Source organism: Lepus europaeus, chromosome 8 (genome assembly GCF_033115175.1).
Source record: "Lepus europaeus isolate LE1 chromosome 8, mLepTim1.pri, whole genome shotgun sequence".
Lineage (NCBI taxonomy): Eukaryota > Metazoa > Chordata > Mammalia > Lagomorpha > Leporidae > Lepus > Lepus europaeus.
Window position 1 is genome coordinate 67,516,628 of NC_084834.1, and position 24,059 is coordinate 67,540,686.

At 41.9% G+C, this 24,059-nt stretch overlaps 1 protein-coding gene across 2 annotated transcripts in view; it reads left to right on the forward strand.

The window, feature by feature from the left end:
• The first annotated feature begins 20,351 nt into the window (after positions 1-20,351).
• Positions 20,352-24,059, forward strand: part of CFI (complement factor I) — a 45,521-nt gene continuing 41,813 nt past the window's right edge. For both annotated transcript variants that reach the window (XM_062199745.1, XM_062199746.1), the window contains exon 1: positions 20,352-20,459. In XM_062199745.1, coding sequence (XP_062055729.1) covers positions 20,352-20,459 — 108 coding nt within the window. The remainder of the gene's footprint in view (positions 20,460-24,059) is intronic.

The window sequence follows — 24,059 nt, forward strand, 5'->3', positions numbered from 1 at the left end:
GTGAGTACATAGGAATCTTCTCTTTTTATGAGAGGTAAAACCTTTCAGGGAGCCAGTCATTGATGGGGTGCCATCAGTTCATATACCAAGACAGTTCTCCAAGAGATACCTTTTGTTTCCAACATGAAGACAGCATTAAATATATCTTGACCATTGCTTAATTTGGGTAGTACTTATAGCAGAAAAATAATCTTGAATTTTACAATAATTTGTAAATCTTAAAAAATGTTTACCATTGCTCATATCTGATAATTCACAGATCTGGATTAGAAGTTGTTGGGGTTTTTGGCACTATTCATCATATGTGACACATAGTTAATCGCATCAATTTAACAAACTTTGAAAAGGAAGCATTTTTTTCGTTTTTCATGTTACATCATGTCTTAGCATTTTACTATCTGTAGTTTTACATGCTGAGGGCTAGCATGGCACAGCAGGTTAAGCCACTGCCTGCATCCATATGGGTACTGGTTCAAATCTTAGCTGCTCTGCTTCTGATCTAGCTTCCTGCAAATGCATGTGGGAAGGCAACAGCAGATGGCCCAAGTACTTGAACCCCTGCCATCCATGTAGGAGATGTGGATGGAGTTGTAGACTCCTGGTTTTGGCCTGGCCTAGCTCCCAGCCATGTGGCCATTTGGAGATTGAACCAAGGATTTCTGCTGCTCTTGCCCCTGCTCACTCGCTCTATAACTTTGCCTTTCAAATTTTTTTTAAAGCAACCAATTTTCTCTGTTTCTCTCTCTCTCTCTCTCTCTCTCTCTTTTTTGACAGGCAGAGTGGATAGAGAGAGAGAGACAGAGAGAAAGGTCTTCCTTTTTGCTGTTGGTTCACCCTCCAATGACCGCTGCGGCCGGCGCATCGTGCTGATCCGAACCCAGGAGCCAGTTGCTTCTCCTGGTCTCCCATGGGGTGCAGGGCCCAAGCACTTGGGCCATCCTCCACTGCACTCCCTGGCCACAGCAGAGAGCTGGCCTGGAAGAGGGGCAACCGGGATAGAATCCGGCGCCCTGACCAGTACTAGAACCTGGTGTGCTGGTGCCACAAGGCAGAGGATTAGCCTGTTAAGCCACGGTGCAGGCCCTCTCTCTCTCTTTTAAAGATTTATTTGAAAATCAGAGTTACAGAGAAGAAGAGGCAGAGGCACAGAGAGAAAGAAAGAAATCTTCCATCAGCTGGTTCACTCCCTAAATGCCCACAACAGTCAGGGCTGGGCCAGGCTGAAGCCAGGAGCCAGGAGCTTATTTTGGGTTTCCCACATGGGTGCAGGGGTCCAAGGACTTAGACCATCTTCCACTGCTTTCCCAGACACATTAGCAGGGAATTGGATCAGAAGTGGAGCAGCTAGACTTGAACCAGCACCGATATATGGGATGCCTACACAGTGCTATTACGTCACAGCACTGACCTCTCAAATCTAAGCAATTTTTTTTTACAAGGCCAATGTTAGACGTAGCTAGTAAAGCTGCCACCTGCAACACTGGCATCCCACATAGGCTGTGGTTTGAGTCTTAGCTGCTCCACTTCCTGATCCAGCTGCCTGCTAATGGCCTAGGGAAAAACAGCAAGAGGTGGCCTGAGTGCTTTGACCCTATTCATCTATATGGAAAACCTGGAGGAAGCTCCCAGCTCCTGGCTTTGGCCTGGCCCAACTCCAGCTGTTGGGGCCATCATGGGAGTAAACCAGCAGTTGGAAGATCAGTATGTGTAACTTGGACTTTAAAAGAAATAAGTCCTTTTTTAAAATATTTATTTATTTATTTGGAAGTTCAAGTTACACAGAGGAGAGGCAAAGAGAGAGAGGTCTTCCATCTACTGGTTCACTCCCTAATTGGCCACAATGATTAGAGCTGTGCAGATCCAAAGCCAGGAGCCAGGAGCTCCCTCCAGGTCTCCCACATGGGTGCAGGGGCCCAATGATTGGGCCATCCTCTAATGCTTTCCCAGGCCATAGCAGAGAGCTGGATAGGAAGTGGAGCAGCCAGGACTCAAACAGGCGCCCATATGGGATGCCGGCGCTTCAGGCCAGGGCGTTAACCCTCTGCACTACAGCACTGGCCCCAAAATAAATAAATCTACATGCTGGAATTGTGAGAGCCAACCAGTTGTGGGGATTTTTCCTTTTCTAAAAAGTCATCCTCTTAAATAACTTATTTTCTGAGCCTTTTTACTGTAGGTGATTTTTTTTTTAAAACAAAATCTTTATTCTATGTTTCCAAAGGTCATTTAAAATTATCTGCTTTTTTTTTTTTTTACTATGATTGTGTTTTTTTTTTTTTTTTTGGACAGGCAAAGTGGACAGTGAGAGAGAGAGAGAGAGAGAGAAAGGTCTTCCTTTGCCGTTGGTTCACCCTCCAATGGCCGCCGCGGTTGGCGCACTGCGGCCGGCACACCGCGCTGATCCGATGGCAGGAGCCAGGTGCTTCTCCTGGTCTCCCATGGGGTGCAGGGCCCAAGCACTTGGGCCATCCTCCACTGCACTCCCTGGCCACAGCAGAGAGCTGGCCTGGAACAGGGGCAACCGGGACAGAATCTGGTGCCCCGACCGGGACTAGAACCCGGTGTGCCGGCGCTGCAAGGCGGAGGATTAGCCTAGTGAGCCACGGTGCCGGCACTATGATTGTTTTTTAAATGCTTTTTTAGTTTGTCTGGTGCCAATGCCACATCTACAGTAGTCCCCCCCTTATCTGCAGGGAATGCATTCCTTGACTCCAATGGATGTGTGGAACCATGAATGGTACCAAACTTGAATGTACTTTGTTTTCTTCCTGTGTGCTCTGTTGTGTGAGTAATCTGTCCTGCAATGATTTATGCCCTAGTGCTTTCTTTGCTTTACTATTGTTGTACTCTGGGGCTATTATTAAGTAAAATAAGGGTTGCTTGAACACAAGCACTGCAATACCACAAGGAGTGATCTAATAACAGACAGATATTAAGTGACTAAATCTTCATAGTACAGTTCAGTTTTAAACCGTAAGTCCTGTGTTTTGCAATGCTCACATGAGCAAAGCATCAGCAAGGCATCTGAGTGATAGTTCATAAAAATTTTTTCTCAAGAATCAAAGTTTACCCCTTGATTTTCTTTTCAAAAATATTTTTTTATTTGAAGGGCAGAATGACAGAGAGGGAGAGAGAGAGATCTTCCATCCACTGGTGCACTCTCCTCTCCCTGCAAGTGGTTAGATCAGCCTGAGCTGGGCCAGGCCAAAACCAGAAGCCAGGAATCCCATGCTGTGCTCCCACATGTGTGGTATGGGCCTGAGTATTTGAGTCATTTCTGCTGCCCTCCCAGGTGCATTAGCAGAAAGCTGAATCAGAGGTAGAGTAGTTGGGATTCAAACCAGCACTCCACTAGGGGATGCCAGGATCACTGGCAGCAGCTTAACCCACTGCAATACAACCCAGGCCCACCTTGATTTTCTGTTACTTCAGGAGGTCTTATTTGCTGTCAGTTGGCTATGTATAAGGGGAGTACAGGGGAGTTTAGGAGATGTAGTTCAATAGGGAGAGGCTGATGTCATCCCTCCCCATCATCCCTCCCTCTGTATAGGTTAGTACTCAGCAGTGATCAATAGGCTCCCTGTCTCAAAAACTAAAAATGAACTCAGTGAACATAGTTATGCAGAGCACTGCCATATGGGTGAATGAATTTTAGCAAAATTGCTAACAGAGCCACCTAATCACTATTCATCATTCTTAAATCCTGGCATTACATGGAGGAGTTAAATTTCCAACCTCTTGTGGAACCCCTAGTAACCTCTCACAGATCCCTTATAACATCTGTAGAAACCTCCATTAAACTATAAACTCCTCAAAAGTAGGAACTATATCTTACTTTCTTTGGTATCAGCCAAAGTATCTAACATAGTACCTGGAATTAAATTGACACAGTAAATATTTATTGAACTGAATTCTTCTTTATATTTTGAATTACTGTCTATCTCTTAAGATCCTGCCTTGCCGACATAGGACTATAGGATGATGTTCAAAGAGATAAAAAAGACTGTAAAAGAGATGGGACTGGGAGAGAAATGGGTTAAGTATAGACTAATTATGGGATCCAAGTTCCAAGAAACTGTGCATCCAATTGTGTAACTCAAAGGTTAGGAAATCTAATTAAAACAGTAGGGACCTACTGCGAATGACAAGCTAGTAGCTACAAAAGAGGCTATAAGTTTTTATTTAAGGTGAACAAATTTCATGTATTTCATGTATGCAGATTTAGGAACATAGTGATACTTCCTCCCATCCTTCCTGCCGCCCATGCTCCCACCCTTCCTCCTCCTTCCTTTCTTATTCCCTTTTAAGTTTTACAGTGATCTTCTTTCAGTCTACTTTATACTCATAAGATTAACCTTACACTAAGTAAAGATTTCAACAAATAGAAGAAAAAAAACAGTGTTCCTCAGTGAATAATCATCAAACTCAAAATGTCAATTTCACTCCTATATATTACATTTTTGGTATTGTATTGCCACAGATTAGGGAAAACATATGGTATTTGTCTTTTTGGGACTGGCTTATTTCCCTAAGTTTAATGGTTTCCAGTCGCATTCATTTCATTGCAAAAGACAGAATTTCATTCTTTCTTATGGCTGAGTAGTATTCTATCCTCTCTCTCTCTCCCTCCCTCTCCCCCTCCCTCACCCTCACCCTCCCTCTCCCTCTATCCCTCTTTCTTTCTCTCTCTCCCACCCTCTTTCTCTCTCTCTCTCTCTCCCTCTTTCTCCCATAATTTCTTTATCCAGTCATCAGTTAACAGACATCTGAGTTGATTTCATATGTTAGCTATTGTGAATTGAACTGCAGTAAACATGTGGGTACAAATAATTCATATGCTGATTTCATTTCCCGTGGATAAATTCCCAGAAGTGAGATTGCTGGGTCATATGGTATGTCTTGTCAGCTTTCTGAGGTTTCTCCATACTGTCTTCCACAATGGCTTTACTAGTTTACATTACTACCAGCAGTGAACTAGGGTATCTTTTTCACCACATCTTTACAACATTCATTGTTTGTTGATTTCTGTATGAGAGCCATTCTGACTGGGGTGAGGTAAAACCTCATTGTGGTTTTGATTTGCATTTCCCTGATGGCTAGTGATCCTGAGCATTTTTTCATATGTCTATTGGCTATTTGAATTTCCTCTTTTGAAAAATGCCTGTTCAGGTCTTTGCCTGTTTCTTAACTGGATTTTTTTTTTTTTTTTTTTAATTTGACAGATAGAGTTAGCAGTGAGAGAGAGAGACAGAAAGGTCTTCCTTCCGTTGGTTAACCCCCCAAATGGCTGCCTCGGCTGGAGTTACGCCGATCTGAAGCCAGGAGCCAGGTGCTTCTTCCTGGTCTCCCACGTGGGTACAGGGGCCCAAGCACTTGGGTTATCCTCCACTGCTTTCCTGGGCCACAGCAGAGAGCTGGATTGGAAGATGAGCAACCGGGACTAGAACCCGGCGCCCATATGGGATGCCGGCGCTGCAGATGGAGGATTAACCAAGTGAGCCATGGTGCTGGCCCCTGGATTGTTTTGTTGTTGAATTTCTTGAGCTCTTTATACATTTTGGCTATTATTCCTTTATCATTTGTAGTTTGCAAATTTTTTTCGTCTATTCTGTCAGTTGCTCCTTTGTTTTGCTGAGTGTTTCCTTTGTAGTGCAGAAACTTCTCAGCTTGATGTAATCACCATTTGTCAGTTTTGGCTTTGAGTGCCTGTGCTTCTGGGGTCTTTTCCAAGAAGTCTTTGTCTATGCAATGTCTTGCAGAGTTTCTCCAATGTTCTCCTCTAGAAATTTGATGAGTTTACATATATTTAGATTCTTGATCCATTTTGATTTGATTTTTTTTTTAAGTGTAAGGTATGGATCTTGTTTCATACTTATGCATGCAAAGATGCAATTTTCCCAGCACCATTTGTTGAAGAGATGTCCTTTCTCCAGGGATTGATTGTAGCTCCTTTGTCAAAGCTTAATTGATTATAGATGCATGAATTAAATATTTTCAGGCTTCCTATAGGGCGCAAAATAAACATTTTAAATACAAATCCAACATAATCATTCTGTCAAGGAAAGCAAGATGACAAAATGCCTTCCTACTTGCAAACCCTTGCCACAATCTTCCAGGTCCTCCCTGGCCAAGGAAAAGGGTCTGATATTTTATTCATAAATGTTCTTCTTATCTGCAATATAATCTAGAGTTTCTTGTGGCCACATTAACTTTTCTGCTCTACATCAGGAATTTCCAAATTTGGCTTCCATGGCTGTGATAAATCTCTGCTTGGGCCAAATGTGTAAGCCCAGGTCTTTCATAAAATGGGAACCTACTGAGTGCTTTTTTTGTGTTAGTCTTGTAGAGTTTCAAGAGGTTACCTCCACTGTCAAAGGGAGCATGTCACTGTACTGACAGCACAGCTGTGTAACACTCCCTGGAAACTGCACGAGCACTGAGGCCTGCTGCAGAGCCCCGAGCCTCATCCGGGTGCCTGTGGAATACAAGACGGTGCTGAGAGGCCGGCGTGGGGACTCTAGGCAGCAGACAGGTGATAGACACAAGAGGAAAGGATGCAAGCCACCATGGCTGCCTGACCTGGGATTGCAGGGATTAAATTTTAAAATGACCTAGACAAGGTGCCATAAAATTGAAAACGTTAATTTGAACCCATGACTTTGTTTAGGTCTTTATTATGAACATTTCAAGCATCAAAGAAAGTTGAAAAAAAAAAGTATAATGAACCCTACATATGCATCATCCAGATTCAGCCAGTTTTTTGCAAACATTTCATCTATCCCTTCATTATAGTTATGTTAATTTTGCTAGTAGTAAGCCCCAAATAGCATTTCATCCATAAACCTCCAGATTTAAGACTTCCTTAAACATAAGCATAATAAGACTCTCTAAAAAAATTAATAGAATTTTCAGGTAATATCTACTAATTTCAGGTAATATCAGTATCAGTATTATTTCAGAATGCCTTTTAATAGTTTAATCAATCAAATGAGGTGCAAAAGAAGGTCCATTAATTTACCTCATATGTGTATTAAGTGTCTTTTTTTTTTGGAGGAGGGGTTGTGGCATTTATCTCTTGAAGACACTGAGTCTTTTGTAGAATTTCCTACTTTCTCACTGATTGCATTTTCAGTGTAGAAATCATGCTTCACCACCCTATGTATTTCTGGCATACTGGCTGTTGACCGTGACATTTAGAGGCTTCATTATATTCAGGTTAAAAAAACTTTCTGTAAGGCCGGCGCCGCAGCTCACTTGGATAATCTGGCACCCCGGGTTCTAGTCCCAGTTAGGGTGCCGGATTCTGTCCTGGTTTCTCCTCTTCCAGTCCAGCTCTCTGCTCTAGCCCAGGAAGGCAATGGAGGATGGCCCAAGTGCTTGGGCCCCTGCACCCGCATGGGAGCCCAGGAGGAAGCACCTGGCTCCTGGCTTCGGAACGGCACAATGTGCCGGCCGTAGCGGCCATTTGGGGGCTGAACCAACGGAAAGGAAGACCTTTCTCTCTGTCTTTCTCTCTTACTCTCTAACTCTGCCTGTCAAAAAAAAAAAAAAAAAGTTCCTGTAATATCCCATGAGGCATGTAATATCTGTTTTTCTTTCTTATCGTGCTGTTAAGGTTGATCATGAGGGGCAGACATTTGACACAGCAGCTGAGATGCAGCTTTGGGATGCCTGTATCCCATAGCAGAGTGCCTGGTTTCAAACCCTACTTCTGTTTCCTGTGTGCTGTACTGATGCACACCCTAGGAGGCAACATGTGATGGCTCAAGTGCTTGGGTCACTGCTTCCAATCTGAGTGTGAGACCCAGATGGAGTTCCTGGCTCCTGGCTTCAGTTTAGTCCAGCCCCAGTTGTGGACAGCAATCTCTGTCTGATATTGTTCCTCTTTCAAATGAAATGAAAATGAATAAAATTCTTAAAAAGGTTGATCAATGGGACTAGTGTTACTAGCCTAATGCCTCTAAGGGAAGGTTCACTGGCTGGTTTTTTCGTTTGTTTTTTCCCTGTTGGCTTTGGCAGCTATTGATCACCTGCAAATAATGGATCTTATCTCTTTCACTCCAATATTTATAAACTTTTTTATATTCATTAAATTGACTAATCTCCATAATAGTATTGAAATATAGCATCTGTGTTTTTGTCTTAGACTGCAATAGGTTTGCCTTTTCTGTTTACTTTTATGTGTGTGTGCACTGTTGGGTTCTAGCTGTTGTCAGTTTAAGGATATTTGTTCTTTTTTATTTTATCCTTTTCTTTGGTGTCTGATACTAAAGCAGTATTGTAATTTGTTGAGATTTGTTTTGTGGCTTAATATATGGTATATCATATTCCATGTGATTATGAAAAGAATGTGTATCTGCAAGTGTTGGTTGATATGTTTTGTAAATGCTGTTGGTTCCATTTGGTGCATAGTACAGTTAAACTCTAATTCATTTCTTTATCAATTTTTTTGATTGGATGATCTGTCCATTGATAAAAATGTGGTGTTCTCCACTATTATGTTTGAGGTTATCTCCACTTATATCTAAAAATAGTTATTTTATAAAACTAGGTATACTGCTTTTAGGTGCATATACATTTGCAATCATATCTTCGTGTTGAATTGATCCCTTGATCATTCCATAGTGACTTTGTATGTCACTTTCTTCCATTTTTTGTCTTAAAATCTATTTGTCTGATATAAGTTTAGCTACTCCTATATGATGTTTAGTTTCCCTTTGCATGGAATAGTTTTTCCTATACTTACACTTTTAAATTGGTGTGTGTCCTTACTGGTTGAGTTCCTCAGAGGCAACATATCATTGAGTCTGGATTTTTTTAACCCATTCAGTCACTCTGTATTTTTAATTGGAGGATTTAGTCCATTTATATTCAATGATATTATTGATAAGTAAATACTTAGTCTTGTAAAATTGTTCCTGTTTATTCTGAATATCTTTTGTTCTTTTTTTCCTCTTTTGTTATTTATTTTTGTGGATTGGTGTGTGCTATATTGATAAGGTTTGATTCTTTTGTATTTCTCTTTTGTGTATCTGTTCTTCTAGTGGGTTTTAAATTTCCAAATGTTTTCATGGTAGTTATCTTTTTTTTTTTGCTTTAGTATATAGGACTCACTTAATCTTTTGTTAGGTTTTTCTGGTGGTGATAAATTTTTTGTTTTTGTTGTCTTGGAAATCTATTTCTCCCTCATTTATAAAGGAAATCTTTGCTACATGTAATCTTGGTTGGCAATTTTTTCCTTTCAGAATGTACAGTATATTATTCCATTCCCTCCTGGCCTGTGAAGATTCCTGCTGATAGTCTAATGGGGCCTCCTTAATTGTGAGTTGTCACTTTTTTCTTGCAAATTTTAGGATTATTTGTGTTGTACTTTTGAGAGTTTTCAGTATGTTGCTATGTAAATCTTTTCTGGTCATGTCTTTTTGAGGTCTTGTAAGTCTCCTGTATTTGAATCTCTATGTTTCTCAAGATTTGGGAATTTTTTAGCTGTTACCTCATTGAATAGATTTTCTATGTTGATTGTTGTTTTCTTCGAAGATTCCCCAAAATTTGAATATTTGCCATGTAATGGTATCCCAAAGGTCTTGGAGGCTCTCTTTATTCTTTATTTCAGGTAGATAGATAAAAATATGTACTGCCTGACTGGATATTTCAGAAGATTTGTATCCAAGTTCAAATATTCTTTCTTCTGCTTGATCTTGTTTGTTGATAAGGCTTCCATATATATATTTTTTGACTTACTGAGTTATTCATTTCCAAAATTTCTGTTTGGTTCCTTTTCAAAGTTTCTATCTCTTTACTGAATTTCTTTGAGCGAACATATAATCATTCTCTTGAATTCTTTGTCTGGCATTTCATAATTATCCTTTTCTTTGGAGTCTGATACTAAAGCAGTATTGTGTTCCTTTGGGAGTGACACAGTACCTTGTTTGCTCATACATCCTGTGTCGCTACATTGATATTTGCACATCTGGCAGATCAGTTATCTCTGTCACTTTCAAGAGTAATTTTTGTGGTAGAATCTTTTTGCTGAAGATATGTCTTTGGATGTCAATTTGGTAGGGTATTTTGCCTTTAGTTCCAATTGGATACTATAGTGTAGTTTCCCTATATTCTTTTCTACTGTAATCAATAGCAGCAGCAGTTGAGACATGAGGCCCTCTTTTTAATTCTGGAAGGGATGTATGGGTCACAGTGGAAGTCTGCAAAGTGGAGTTGGGAATGTGGGGGCACTAATCTTCAGTGACTAGGGTCATGTGAATGCTGACCCTTAGTTCCAGAGGCTCACTCAAGTCCCTGGAGGCAGATGTGTGGCTAAGGTTGCAGTAGTGCTAGTACTGAGTCTCATGGAGGGATGCCTGTGGAGCCAGCCTCAGTTTTCTATGCAGTGTCTTGATCCCAACCTACCTAGGCTCACTTTCCTGCCATATTCCACCGTGGCTGGTGCCTTTCTCTACTCTCTGCCGGAGGTTAGAAAAGGAGGTTAGATGCAGTCCCTTGGTTACCTGGCTAAAGAGGTTCCAAGGACTCAGTCAGGACTGGGGAAGGCCATAGGGCCCTATCCAGCAGGCCTGTTTCTGGCTTTCAAGTCTGTGGTCTGGACTTAATTAAATCTCCTTCCCCCAAATGGGAGATGAAACATAGCTATTTGGAATTAGAAAGGTAATACTGGCAGTTCTTCCCATCTTGCCTTCTTCAGTGCACCTTTTCTTATTATACTAAAACTAGACACTTTCTTCCCTTACTAGGCTTTCTTAGCTCTTATAAAGGTGGCTTGCTGTGTGAATAGCTGTTCAAATTGGTGTCTCGGTAGAGAGACGATCATTGGAATACCTTACTCAACTACCATCTTGCTCTGTCTCTTATCTTTTTCTCTTCTGCTTTCTATAATATCATGTTGTTTGTTCACTATGGTCCCTAAGCATAAAAAAATCCACTGCTAATGTTGCCAGTACAAGCCTTTATCAAGTGATTGACCTAGAAACAAAATTAAAAAGTCACTAAGGAATACGAAGGTGGAAAATCAGTGACAACTACTGGTTGCCAGTCATGAATGTCCCATTCCACTTTAGTTATGATCTTAAAGAACAAGAACAAAGCCGGCGCCGCGGCTCAACAGGCTAATCCTCCGCCTTGCGGCGCCGGCACACCGGGTTCTAGTCCCGGTCGGGGCACCGGTTCTGTCCCGGTTGCCCCTGTTCCAGGCCAGCTCTCTGCTGTGGCCAGGGAGTGCAGTGGAGGATGGCCCAAGTGCTTGGGCCCTGCACCCCATGGGAGACCAGGAGAAGCACCTGGCTCCTGCCATTGGATCAGCGCGGTGCGCTGACCGCAGCGTGCTGGCCGTGGCGGCCATTGGAGGGTGAACCAACGGCAAAGGAAGACCTTTCTCTCTGTCTCTCTCTCTCACTGTCTACTCTGCCTGTAAAAAAAAAAAAAGAACAAAAACAAAATGACAGGAGATATTAACAAATCTGCCTTACTGGAGGCAATGAGACACAAAAATTCAGCAGGGGACCATGTCACCTATGGAGAAACGTCTAATGACCTGTACTGAAAACCAGACTTAGAAGTATATTCCTTGGAGCTGGCACCATGGCTCACTTAGTTAATCCTCCACCTGCGGTGCCGGCATCCCGTATGGGCACCGAGTTCTGTTCCCGGTTGCTCCTCTTCCAGTCCAGCTCTCTGCTGTGGCTGAGAGGGCAATGGAGGATGGCCCAAGTGCTTGGGCCCCCGCACCTGCATGGGAGACCAGGAGGAGGCACCTGGCTCCTGGCTTCGGATCAGCATAGCTGCAGCTATAGTGGCCATTTGGGGAGGTGAACCAACAGAAGGAAGACCTTTCTGTCTCTCTCTCTTACAATCTAACTCTATCTGTCGAATAAAAAAAAAAAAGAAAAAGAAGTACATTCCTCTTGACACTGTAAGAATCATGGCTAAAACAAAAAGTTTGCAGTGTTGCAAGAAAAGCTGGCCATGACTGTGGTGGAATGAGAAGGTGAAAAGGTCATGCCAAGATGGCCACTGAGGTGAGAAGGTCATGCCAAGATGGCCGCTGACAACAGAAACTGCCTGGCAACAGGCCGTGATTGGATGGCTTCGGAAACCACATGACAACAGAGACTGACTGACAGCAGGCCGTGATTGGAAGGTTTCAGAAGAGAGGAGGTGTCTGCTGGCCTGAGCTGGGCACGGGGTCCCCCCATAGCACTTGACCACCAGGCCATGTGGCAGCTGTAGAGACTCCCACTCCTGGGCTACACAGCTTGGGTGAGAGCTTCTTGGTGTCCAGCGTTGCGATGTTCTTCCTCGGATCCTATGTGGATCCCCAGCTCTGGACTTGGAACAAGGTGGTGAGCGCCATGATGAGCAACACCTGCAGGAAGGCTGGGCTGCTAGTGTCTGAGGAGTGGTAGTGGATTCACCGGGACCCTGACTCGGGTTCATCCATCCTTGCCTAGCTCCAGGCACATCATGGCAGCTGCTAGAGAGGAGGCAGCCCGCCTGTGTGCTGCATCATCAGCTGCTCCACGGGCCTGGGCTGAGCTGGACCCAGTCCCCTCATAGCCACATCCATTACTGTTTTATACCCCAGTAGCCCTGGTCAGCCACTCGAACGGCCCACAGCCTGTGTGCGGTCATGCCATCCCTGATTACCATTGTTCCTCATTCCTACCCCTATCTGAGCAAGCAAGCCTGTGGTCTCTCGTTTTGAGCACTGGTTAGTCAATGATGGGTAAGATCCCCTGGGGGACAGCACGGGCACAGCTGCATATAGAGACCACATGGAAACGGAGTCAACAATGGTATGGCCAAGAATCATGCCTCACGTTACTCAAAAATAAACAAAAAGGGGGAAATGTGGTGGAATGAGAAGGTGAAAAGGTTATGCCAAGATGGCTGCTGGCAACAGGCCATGATTGGATGGCTTCAGAAACCACATGACAACAGAGCCTGACTGACAGCAGGCCGTGATTGGATGATTTCAGAAACTGCCTGGCAACGAGAGCCTGACTGGCAACAGGCTGTGATTGGATGGCTTTGGAAACTGCCTGGCAGCAGTCTGTGATTGGTTAGGGCATAGACCGCCCCTTGACCGGATTGGCTGCCTTGGCTATATAAGCAGCTGTAGCAACTGAAATAAACCAGTCTGTGGGCTGCTCACCTCAGGCCTGCTTTCACCCGACTCTCGGGGTCTGTGTGGTGACTCCATGCCTCTTGCCCCCACCATGCTCCTCCTCTCAAAACGAATCCTCTCAGGAACAAATCAACTTCAACACATGACAATGAAGTTGGATTTACTAATAACCTCTGCATGGTTTCAGCAATTCAAGAATCATTACTCATTACATGATGTCACAGTGAGTAGTGAGTTTGTGTACAGAGGTGTGTAGTAGGCGTTATCTTTCTAAGTTTAGGTAATTTACACTCCAGAATGTTCACACAGCAACAAAATATCCTAAAAAAGCATTTCTCAAACTATATCCCCAATGTTAGGCAGTGCAAGACCATATTTGTGTTCTCCAGAGTGTTATGTTGGATAGTTGTTTGGGTGTCCCCCAAAGGTCCATGTCTTAAGGGCTTTATCCCCAGAGTCTTATGTTAATGGATTAAGAATGGAAGTTAATCCAATTATGGTGTCTGAAGGTGGGGCCTTGGGAAGTAATTAGAATGTATTAAGTTGCTGAGGATGGACCCCCATGATTGAATCATATTAGCTTTATAAGGGGGAGTCCACATGGAAGATTAGAAGGCTCCTGTCTCTCTCTTTGATTCCTGGATTGAGATGTGACCCTCTCTCTGCATATATCTGCCATCCAACAACCTCTTCACACTAATGAGGTCACTCCATCTTGGACTGTGAACTTCCAAACCATGAGCCGAAATTTTCTTCCTTCATATGTTGCTTTCTTAAAGTAATAAAAGCTGACTAAATACACTCATGAAGTTCTGATAGTTTTAAGTTGCTTAAAATTTTTCATCCAGATCTTCAGATTCATTTGCTAAGTTGCACGTGGTTTTGTTTGTTTGAATTTTTATTTACTTGTGAGGCAAAGAGAGAGGGAGAACAAGCACACCTCCATCCACTGTTTTACTCCCCAAATCCCCACAATGACCCGGGATGCTCTGGGCCAGAGCTCAGAGTTGGGAACTCAATCTAGGTCTCCCACCTGGATAACAGAAACTCAATTAAATGAGCCTCACTGCTGCCTCCCAGGGTCTGCATTGGGTGAAGTCAGTAGCCAGAGTCAATATTGCATCCAGTTTCTCTGAGGTGGAACACAGGCATTCCAACCAATGTCTTAACAGTAGGCTAAATGCCCACCCCTGCACATGTTTTATCACTTAAAACTTCTGGATGGTAAACCATCCATGCAATTCTGGCTAATTTTAATAAAATGAAATTCATTTGTAAGGTAATGCTCAAGAATTGATGGAGTGCTGAGAAACTAGGCTTAAGAACTAAGGATACTCAAGAGGGCCAAAGGAGTTAGCGGAAGCTTGTCAGAAACAGTCTGACCAGGATGATGATGATGATGATGGCGATTATGATGATGGTAACAATGGACTGTCGGCAGCAGCAATAAATAATTCCTGACTGTTTCTTCTGTTCTATTACTTAACTCAGTTTTCAGAGAGAAAGAGGGAGAGGCTTTAATCAGATCCTAGACTACAGAAGAGAATGAAAAGAGGCTAAATATGGATTTTTCATCTTCTGTTTTAAAAGTATGTATCTGGAATAACTCTCCAATAAGAAAAACCCACAACAGCGAAAGATGATTCTCTGGAGAAAATTGTAAACCTGTCATGAAGGGTAATGGATTTGAGTAGTTCCCTGTAATTGCTCACACTATATGGCTTTATTTTTTGTTTGTCAAAATAACTCTTTGTTTTATCAAGCCTAAGACTATACTTTAAGATGTTTTTAATATTTCTTATATATTTATTATTTCCTTTCTATCCCTTTTAATTTTATTGGGGTTTTTACATAATGTCCTCACTTGCATGATTAGTTTATTTTTCCCAGTGTTTTGATTGTTAGCTTTAAAATGTAATTTGGATATATGTATTGAACTGCTTTTCAGTACTTTAAAACAACTGAGAGGAGCTTCTTGGAAAAGAAAAGGTTTATTTCAGCTTACAATTTGGAGGTTACAGTTCAAGATCAGACATTCTCATAGTCTGATGTCTGGTGGGAGCTCATCTTGATGTGTGCAGAGAAATGATCACTTGGTAATCAGGAAACAGAGAGCAGCTAAGCAGAACTTGAATTCAAATAACCCTCATGCAAGAACCACCTTCCCATGGCAGTCACCCAGTGACCTAGCACCCCCCACCCAAGACCATTATTACTTCAAGCCTCTACCCTTAATCCATTAACCATTAACATTAAGACACCAGAGTTTAAACATCTGCTTGAGTCTGGGGGAGACAAGTCCTGTTCAACTCATAACAATACGTAAAAGTTCGTTCTTTCTTTCTTTCTTTTTTTTTTTTTTTGTTCTTTCTAAACTTGGAAATTCTACTTCTTACCTAAGGTTTAGTATTGTTTCAGTGGAATATATTTTACAGATAAGAACCTTGATTCTAGGTTTAGCAGTGTTATAAATTGTATTTTGAGATTCATTGATTGTTTAGAGTTCGCTCTTGTCTCTACAGTTGAGGAACAGTGATTTTTTTTTCCTCATACTGTTTGTTGTAGGATTAATCTTACATGAGTATAAAGTAAACTGAAAATAGATCTTTGTAAAAATTAAGAGTGAGAAAAGGAGAGAAAGGAGGAAGAAAGGTGGGAGTGTAGGCAGAGGGAGGGTAGGATTGGAAGAATCACTATGTTCCTAAATCTGTATATTTGAAATGCATGATTTGCATACACCTTAAACAAAATTAAAAAATAAATAAATAAAAATGTAAATTTCTTTAAAAAAAAAAAAAGAAAGAATTTGGTTGGGAAAACTGAAACCACTCTAGATATTTTAAGCAGAAAGAGAATCAGAAACAGTTTTTATTCATGTGGGGTAGGCAGCACTACATTTGAACTTTCTCCCCAAGCCTTCTCTCACACCTTCTGTTTTAATAAAATCTACAGAGGTTGGAATCCTCTAAGCTTTCTGTAAAACATCCCATTATTTTACATTGATGGTATTGCTTTGATCAGAACAGATGAGGCATTTAGCATGCTGAATGCCTTGTGTTTTTGTTTGTTTTTTAAGATTTATTTATTGGCTGGCTTGGCTCACTGGGCTGATCCTCTGCCTGCGGCACTGGCACCCCGGGTTCTAGTCCCGGTTGGGGTGCCAGATTTTGTCCTGGTTGCTCCTTTTCCAGTCCAGCTCTCTGCTGTGGCCTGGGAAGGCAGTGGAGGATGGCCCAGGTCCTTGGGCCCTGCATCCACATGGGAGACCAGGGGGAAGCACCTGGCTCCTGGCTTCGGATTGGCGCAGCGCATCTGCCGTAGTGGCCATTTGGGGAGTGAACCAATGGAGGGAAGATCTTTCTCTCTCTCTCTCTCTCTCTCTCTCTCTCTCTCACTAACTCTGCCTGTCAAAAAAAAAAAAAGATTTATTTATTTATTTAAAAAGCAGAGTTAACAGAGAGGCAGAGGTGAGAGAGAGAGGAGAGGAGAGGAGAGAGAGGAGAAGAGAGAGAGAGAGGACGGGAGGGGAGAGGAGAGGGGAGGGGAGAGGAGGGGAGCGGAGGGGAGGGGAGGGAAATCTTCCATTTGTTTGTTCACTCCCCATATGGCCATAATGACCAGAGCTGGGCTGATCTGAAGCCAGGAGCCAGGAGTTTCTTCTAGGTCTCCCATGTGGGTGCAGGGGCCCAAGGAGTTGGACCATCTTTCGCTGCTTTACCAGGTGTATTAACAGGGAGCTGGATCAGCAGTGGAGCAGCCAGGACTTGAACTGGTGCCCAAATGGGCACTGCAGGCAGCTGTCTTACCTGCTATGCCACAGCACCGGCCCTGAATGTGTTGTTAAGACACGTGTGCCAGAGGATGAGCAATATAGTCTGGCTTGGCAATAAAATTTCCAGGAAGTGAGGGCTCAGGAACCTGCCAAACTATCCTCTCTAAAGTAAAAACTGAGTTAGTGCATCTTGTACTTCCTTTTATAAAGAAGGAAAAAGAAAACCTGGTGATACTCTGGACTCTGGGAGCAAATATTCCACACTGAAGCATGTAGATCCAGCTGCCAGAGCAAGAAAAACTTCTGCAGTGACCTAGCAGACTTTATGGTATTGAAGTGTCAATGACAGGGAAAATGTGTGTGTTGTTTGAGGGAGATCTAGTGGTAGAACGACAGTAGAAGACCTTGGGGTTATAGAGCAAGGCCATGCCATCTAAAGCAGAGAACTATACTGCTTTTGAGAAACAACTTGTGTATAACTGGTGCCTGATGAATGTTGAATAAAGGAGCATAGGAAACTGTCACCATGTGGCCAGAACTGCCCATTATTAGCTGAGTCCTACAGACTTATGAACATTAAATCCAATATGAAATACATGAAATTTGTTCCCTTTTTATAAATAATTAAAATAATAAAAAAGGAACATAAGATCCAACAGGCCTGGCAAAATTGAGATGGAAATCTTACATCCCCAACCACACACAAGTAGGACCAGAAGTCACAAACCAGGAATATAAATAAGTAGGTAGCCCTAGACAACCCAACATTCCAATTATACCCATGCCACTCCCTCAGATCATACCCATGGCTCTTTGGAGAATCTGATATGACAAGCTGAAGGAAAAGAAAGTTTGCATTTGGTTTACAGATGGAGTGGCTGTGTGTCACATGTTATCCCATGCCAGAGAACATCCACCAGAGAAAAAGCACTAAGTAACCAACAAAATCGCTCTGCCATTTTGGTATCAGCTGGTCTCCATTATTAGAGCACAAGAATGAAGTATGAGTGTGCTTTTCCTGCCAAAAGGTCCTCAGCCCATGATCCAAAAGATCAGAGTGCCTAATCTTCCAGATTCCACATAAGCATCCTTCCAGGCAGCAATCCCCACTTTACAGCAAAGGAGATGTCGGAATGGGCCTGTGACCATGTGATCCACTGGTCACAACATACCCCACCATCCAGAAGCTAGTGGCCTGATAGAGAATTAGAATAACCTGATGAATACGGGGCTAAAATGCTAAAGGCAATATTCTGTGAGGATAGGGTTCTGTCGTCTAAGAAGCAACATATGCATTGAACTGAAAACCTCCATATAGCATCACATCCACAATAGGAAGTATACATGAGTTTAAGAACCATGGGATAGAGTTAGGAATGACCACACTTGCCATCATTTCCAGTGACCAACTGGGGGCTTTGCTACCTGTCCCCTTAACTATAGATTCTGCAGAGTTAAAGGTCTTGGTCTCCAAAGGACTATATTTTCTTTTTTTTTAAGATTTTATTTATTTATTTGAGAGGTAGTTACAGACAGTGAGGGAGAAACAGAGAAGAGTCTTCCGTCTGTTGGTTCACTCCCCAAATGGCCGCAACAGCCGATCCAAAGCCAGGAGCTAGGTGCTTCTTCAGGGTCTCCCATATGGATGCGGGGGCCCAAGGACTTGAGCCATCTTCTGCTTTCCCAGGCCACAGCAGAGAGCTGGACTGGAAGAGAAGCAGCCGGGACTAGAACTGGCACCCATATGGGATGCCGGCGCCATAGGTGGAGGATTAACCCCTTGCCGCATGGCTGTGATGAGTGGTTAGGACACCTTCTCCTGGTAGCAAATAATTGTCAGAGCCTCCAGGGCCTATGCCTCAGCTACACAGCACTGCCCCACTGAAGGATATGCTCCGCCTGGGCAATCCATATCAAGTAACTGAATAATGCATGATGTGGTAGCCCGGCCATATCGACTGGACCCAAGAACACCGGATCATACTTACTCCAGGGCTCTCCAAAACTTTGTAGTTCTCCAAAACTTTGTAGAACTTGCATTGTGCTTCAACTTCTATGCTCAGTCCTGCTTCATCTCCCTTGATGATCCCAAACTCTGCTTCCAGTCTGCTTCTGCAGAACCCAAACTGTGACAGCAATTCTTTTTTATAAACTTTTATTTAATAAATATAAATTTCCAAAGTACAACTTTTGAATTCTAGCAGCTTCCCCCCCATAACCTCCCTCCCACCTGCAACCATCCCATCTCCCACTCCCTCTCTCATCCCATTCTTCATCACAATTCATTTTCAATTATCTTTATATACAGAAGATCAACTTAGTATATACTAAGTAAAGATTTCAAGAGACTGTATCCACAAAGACACACAAAGTATAGAGTACTGTTTGGGTAGTAGTATTACCATTAATTCGCATAGTATAACACAATAAGGACAGAGGTCCTACATGGGGAGCAAGTGCACAGTGACTCCGGTTGTTGATTTAACAACTGACACTCTTATTGATGATGTCAGTAATCACCTGATGCTCTTGTCATGAGCTGCCAAGGCTATGGAAGCCTCTTGAGTTCACCAACTCTGATCTGACAGCAACTCTTTTTGTAAATAACAATGAATCCTGAACTATAGTTGGTATTGGGGCGAGAATACTTATTTTAAAAACTTTTCTGTGGGGCCTATGCTGTACTATAGAGGGTAAAGCTGCTGCCTGTGGTGCCAGCATCCCATACAGTTGCCTGTTTGAGTCCCAGGTGCTCCATTTTCAATCCCACTCCTTACTAATGTGCCTGGGAAAGCAATAGAGGATGGCCCTAGTTCTTGGGTCCCTGCATCCACATGGGAGACGTGGAAGAAGCTCCTGACTCCTGGCTTTGGCCTGGTCCAGCCCATTTGGGCAGTGAGCCAGCAGATGGAAGATCTCGATCTCTCTCTCTCCTCCCCTGTATCTCTGACTTTCAAAAAATAAATAAATCTTTTAAAAGTGTCCTCTGCTTAGAGAATGTAATTTGATTATAGCACAACCAATGCATGGTAAAGGAACTGGTTGTTTAGTTTTTCATGTTTAATGTATTTAGTGTAGTCTTTAGTATGATGCATTTTTATTCTTGCTTTTTCCTAGTTTTCAAACTTAAGTGAAAAAAATTCTTTTATTTTACAAAAAGAATAAGAAATTTGCTTCCAGGATAATTCCTGTCTTCCCTGGAAAGGCAGAATTGAGGCACTGAACAGACAGGGAAATCAGTCTCTTATGGAGTAAAGGAAACACAGCTCCTAATGGTCACCTCCCTCCATTGTTTACTAGGAAGACCATTTTTGGTTTCGATTACGGTAAAACATTGGCTTTTAGTCAAATTCTTTAAGAGTTCAAAAGTACAGAACTCTTTAGGAGGCTTGCTCTTTCTAAATATTTTCTCAGAGGTTAAAAATTAAATTTCAAAAGTATATGTGGTTGGAAAAACATCTTCGGCAGAGACAGATCCTGAACACCTCTAACATGAAGTTTATTCATGTTCTTCTGTCACTTTTGTGCTTCTACTTAGGTTTTTACAGGGTAAGTAATTTAACCTTTATGTGAACTATTTTAAATAGATATTTTAAAGATTATAGAAATATAGGGAAAATCTTAAAGATGCAATTTTAACCTAAATGTAACATACCTCAATTGTTATCCATGCTTTTATACAGTCAATACCAAATATGTTAATATCTTAAAAAATAGTCTTTATATACTTACGTATGTGTTTAGACATTGATCTGGAGAAGAATTTTATAATGCAAGGCTCTAATTTACTCTAATCAATAAATGTTCGCTAATTCCTTCTTTGTGAAGTGTCATAAATTGAGGACCATCTACTTATATTTATGATACAAATATCATATGGCAAAGAACTTTAATGGTCAGACAGATCATTTCATGCTGAGAGGTCAAGAAAAGATTATAGACCAAGTAAGATTTCAGCTGGACCTATAATCCCGAATTAGGTTTGATCAGTGGTGAGACAGAATCACGCTTACCAGCCCTGCTAGCCAAAAAAAGCAGTAATGGCTACAGATGGCAGAAGTCAGCAAAGCACCAGGCTCCTTCAGATGAAGGATTAGTGTGAATGTCTTGCTAACTGCTAAGGAGGAAAAACTGAAATGACACCATGTAGTGAGATTGGCGGGTTGCCTTTTAAGGTTGAAAGTGTAAAAGACATTTTAGAATTGATCGATGATTACCAACTTTTGTGGTCTCAAAGCCCTTTGAGATAGATTCCAAAAGTGTTTTGTCTTAATGCCAGTTTGTAGATGCAAACATTTAAGGACAACTACTTTAAAAAAATCAGAATTACATCTGTAGTTTCCTGTAACTTCTAAAATATGTATTATTGTTGCAATTTATAATAGAGAACAATGAATAAATGAAACGCTCATTAATTAGGAGTTTACTGAATTATTATAACCCATAAATGAACCATTATGTAGACATTAAAATGGTATATTTCTATACTTATTGTAATTAAAAATGTCCTACTACAGTCTTACTTTTGTCAAGGAAAAAGAAAAACATGTCTTACATACAATTGCAGATAACACATGAATGATACTTATAGTTGCTTAAAAAATTCTTGTGTGATATGGGTTGATAGTTAACAGTTGCAATCTAATGGGATTACTGTGATTTTATTTCTTGTTTTATAAGTTTCTGAATTCCATAATTCAGATTTTTTATTATATTCATTCTTTATTAAAATGAATGTGTATTTTTACTTTACAATTATTTTGAAAATAATGATTCAGCTGCATTTATGATTCTTGGAACAAAAACAGAGTTGTCATCTTACTCATTTTGTTATTTTTCACCTCTACCTATAAACAAAAGGGAAAATAATGTTCTCACAGAGTTATTGCTAAAATCAAATGAACAATACTTAGGAAAGCACACAAAAAAATTTAAGATTCAGTATAGCTGCTAACATGATGATTGTGGTAGACTATATGCAGCCCCAAATCTTCTATTCTCTTTTCATTCTAGCTCTTTGCAGTCTCTCACTACAGTGTCTTTCTCTAGCAATAACTCTGTGAGAATATTATTTTTATTTCCACATTTTATAAGAAGATACAGGATAAGAAAAGTATAGTCACATAGCCAAGATCACTCAGCTAGTTAGCAGTTCAAAGAGGGATTTCTAATAATGCCCAAAAGAAGGGGAAGGTGGTAGACTTTTCCTCAGTTTGGTCATATTTGATTTTTTCCCCCTGTGTTTATAGGTAAAGGTGAAATATAACAAAATGAGTAAGGTGACAACTCTGATATAAAGCAGAGTGGCTGTGTGCTGGGGTTGATAAGGCCTAGGTGACTGTTTTGTTTCTTTTTTTTATTAATTTATTTGAAAGGCAGAGTTACAGAGAAGCAGAGAGAGAGGGAGAGAGGTGTTCTATCCACTGCTTCACACCCCTGGTCACAATGGCCAGAGCTGGGCTGGTCTGAAGCCAGAAGCCAGAAGCCAGGAGCTTCTTCTGGATCTCCCACATGGGTGCAGGGGCCCAAGGACTTTGGCCATCTTCTACTGCTTTCCCAGGCCATAGCAGAGAGCTGGATCAGATGTGGAGCAGCTGAGTCTCAAACCAATGCCCATATAGGATGCTAGCACTGCAGGCAGTGGCTTTACCTGCTATACCATAGCACTGGCTCTTCCCATTTGCTTTCTAATGAATGACTATCTATCTAAAATGGTTTTGGCCGGCGCCTGGCTTAACAGGCTAATCCTCCGCCTTGCGGCGCCGGCACACCAGGTTCTAGTCCCGGTTGGGGCACCAGATTCTATCCCGGTTGCCCCTCTTCCAGGCCAGCTCTCTGCTATGGCCCGGGAAGGCAGTGGAGGATGGCCTCAGTCCTTGGGCCCTGCACCCACATGGGAGACCAGGAGAAGCACCTGGCTCCTGCCTTCGGAACAGCGCAATGAGCCGGCCGCAGCGGCCATTGGAGGGTGAACCAATGGCAAAAAGGAAGACCTTTCTCTCTGTCTCTCTGTCTCTCACTATCCACTCTGCCTGTCAAAAAATAAATAAATAAATAAAAATAAATAAATAAAATGGTTTTATTCCACTCCAGCCTAGAAAACAAAGGCAAAGTTCACATAAAAATAATTATTATTTCATTGCAAACACCACAGACATGACCAAAAAGGAAAAAAAAAGGCTATGTACACAAATAAACAGCAGCAACTCAAAGCACTGGAATCACATTTGTAGATGAGGCTGTAGTAATAATGCTAAAAAAATATTTTATGGGGCTGGCATTGTGGTGTAGGTGGTTAAGCTGCTGCCTGCAATCCCAGCATCTCATATGGGTGTCAGTTCGTGTCCTGGCTACTCTGCTTCTGACCCAGCTACCTGCTAATGCACTTGGAAAAGCAGCAGAAATTGTCCCAAGTGAGTGGGCCCCTGCACCCATGTGGGAGACCTGGATGAAGCTCCTGGCTCCTGGCTTCAGCCTGGCCCAGCCCTGGCCTTTGTGGATATTTGAGAAGTGAACGAGAGGATGGAAGATCCCTCTGTCTCTCCCTCTCTCTTTGTAACTCTTCCTTTCAGAGAATAAATCTTTAAAAAATATATTTGTGTATGTGCTCCCGGTATATGTAAATATATTTATGAGTAATAAATGCACTTCTATATAAATAAGTATACCTTTGAAAACAAAATTTAAACATATACATCATATTTTAATAATCATGATCTTTCATAGGATAATGCCACTAATATCATTTCATTGATTTTGAGATTTTTTTCATTTTACTTTTATGGCATATTAGCAGGAAAAAATACCTCACAAAAGAGCATCATGAGGAGCTGTCACTGCTGTATAATAGGTTAAGCCTCTGCTTGCAGTGCCGGCATCCCATGTGGGCTGCCCCACTTCTGATCCAGTTCCCTGCTAATGACATGGGAAAGCAGTAGAAGATGGCCCAAGTCCTTGGAACCCTGCATGCATGAGGGAGACCCAAATGAGTCTGGCAGACTCTGCCTCTCAAATAAATAAATAAATCTTTAAAAAATAAGTTAAAAAGAGCATCATGAACATAAGTATACAGTGAGAGGTTCACCATTAATGACATTGGATACAAAACTGTATCCAGATTGTCTTTTGATACTGCTGACTTAGTGAAAT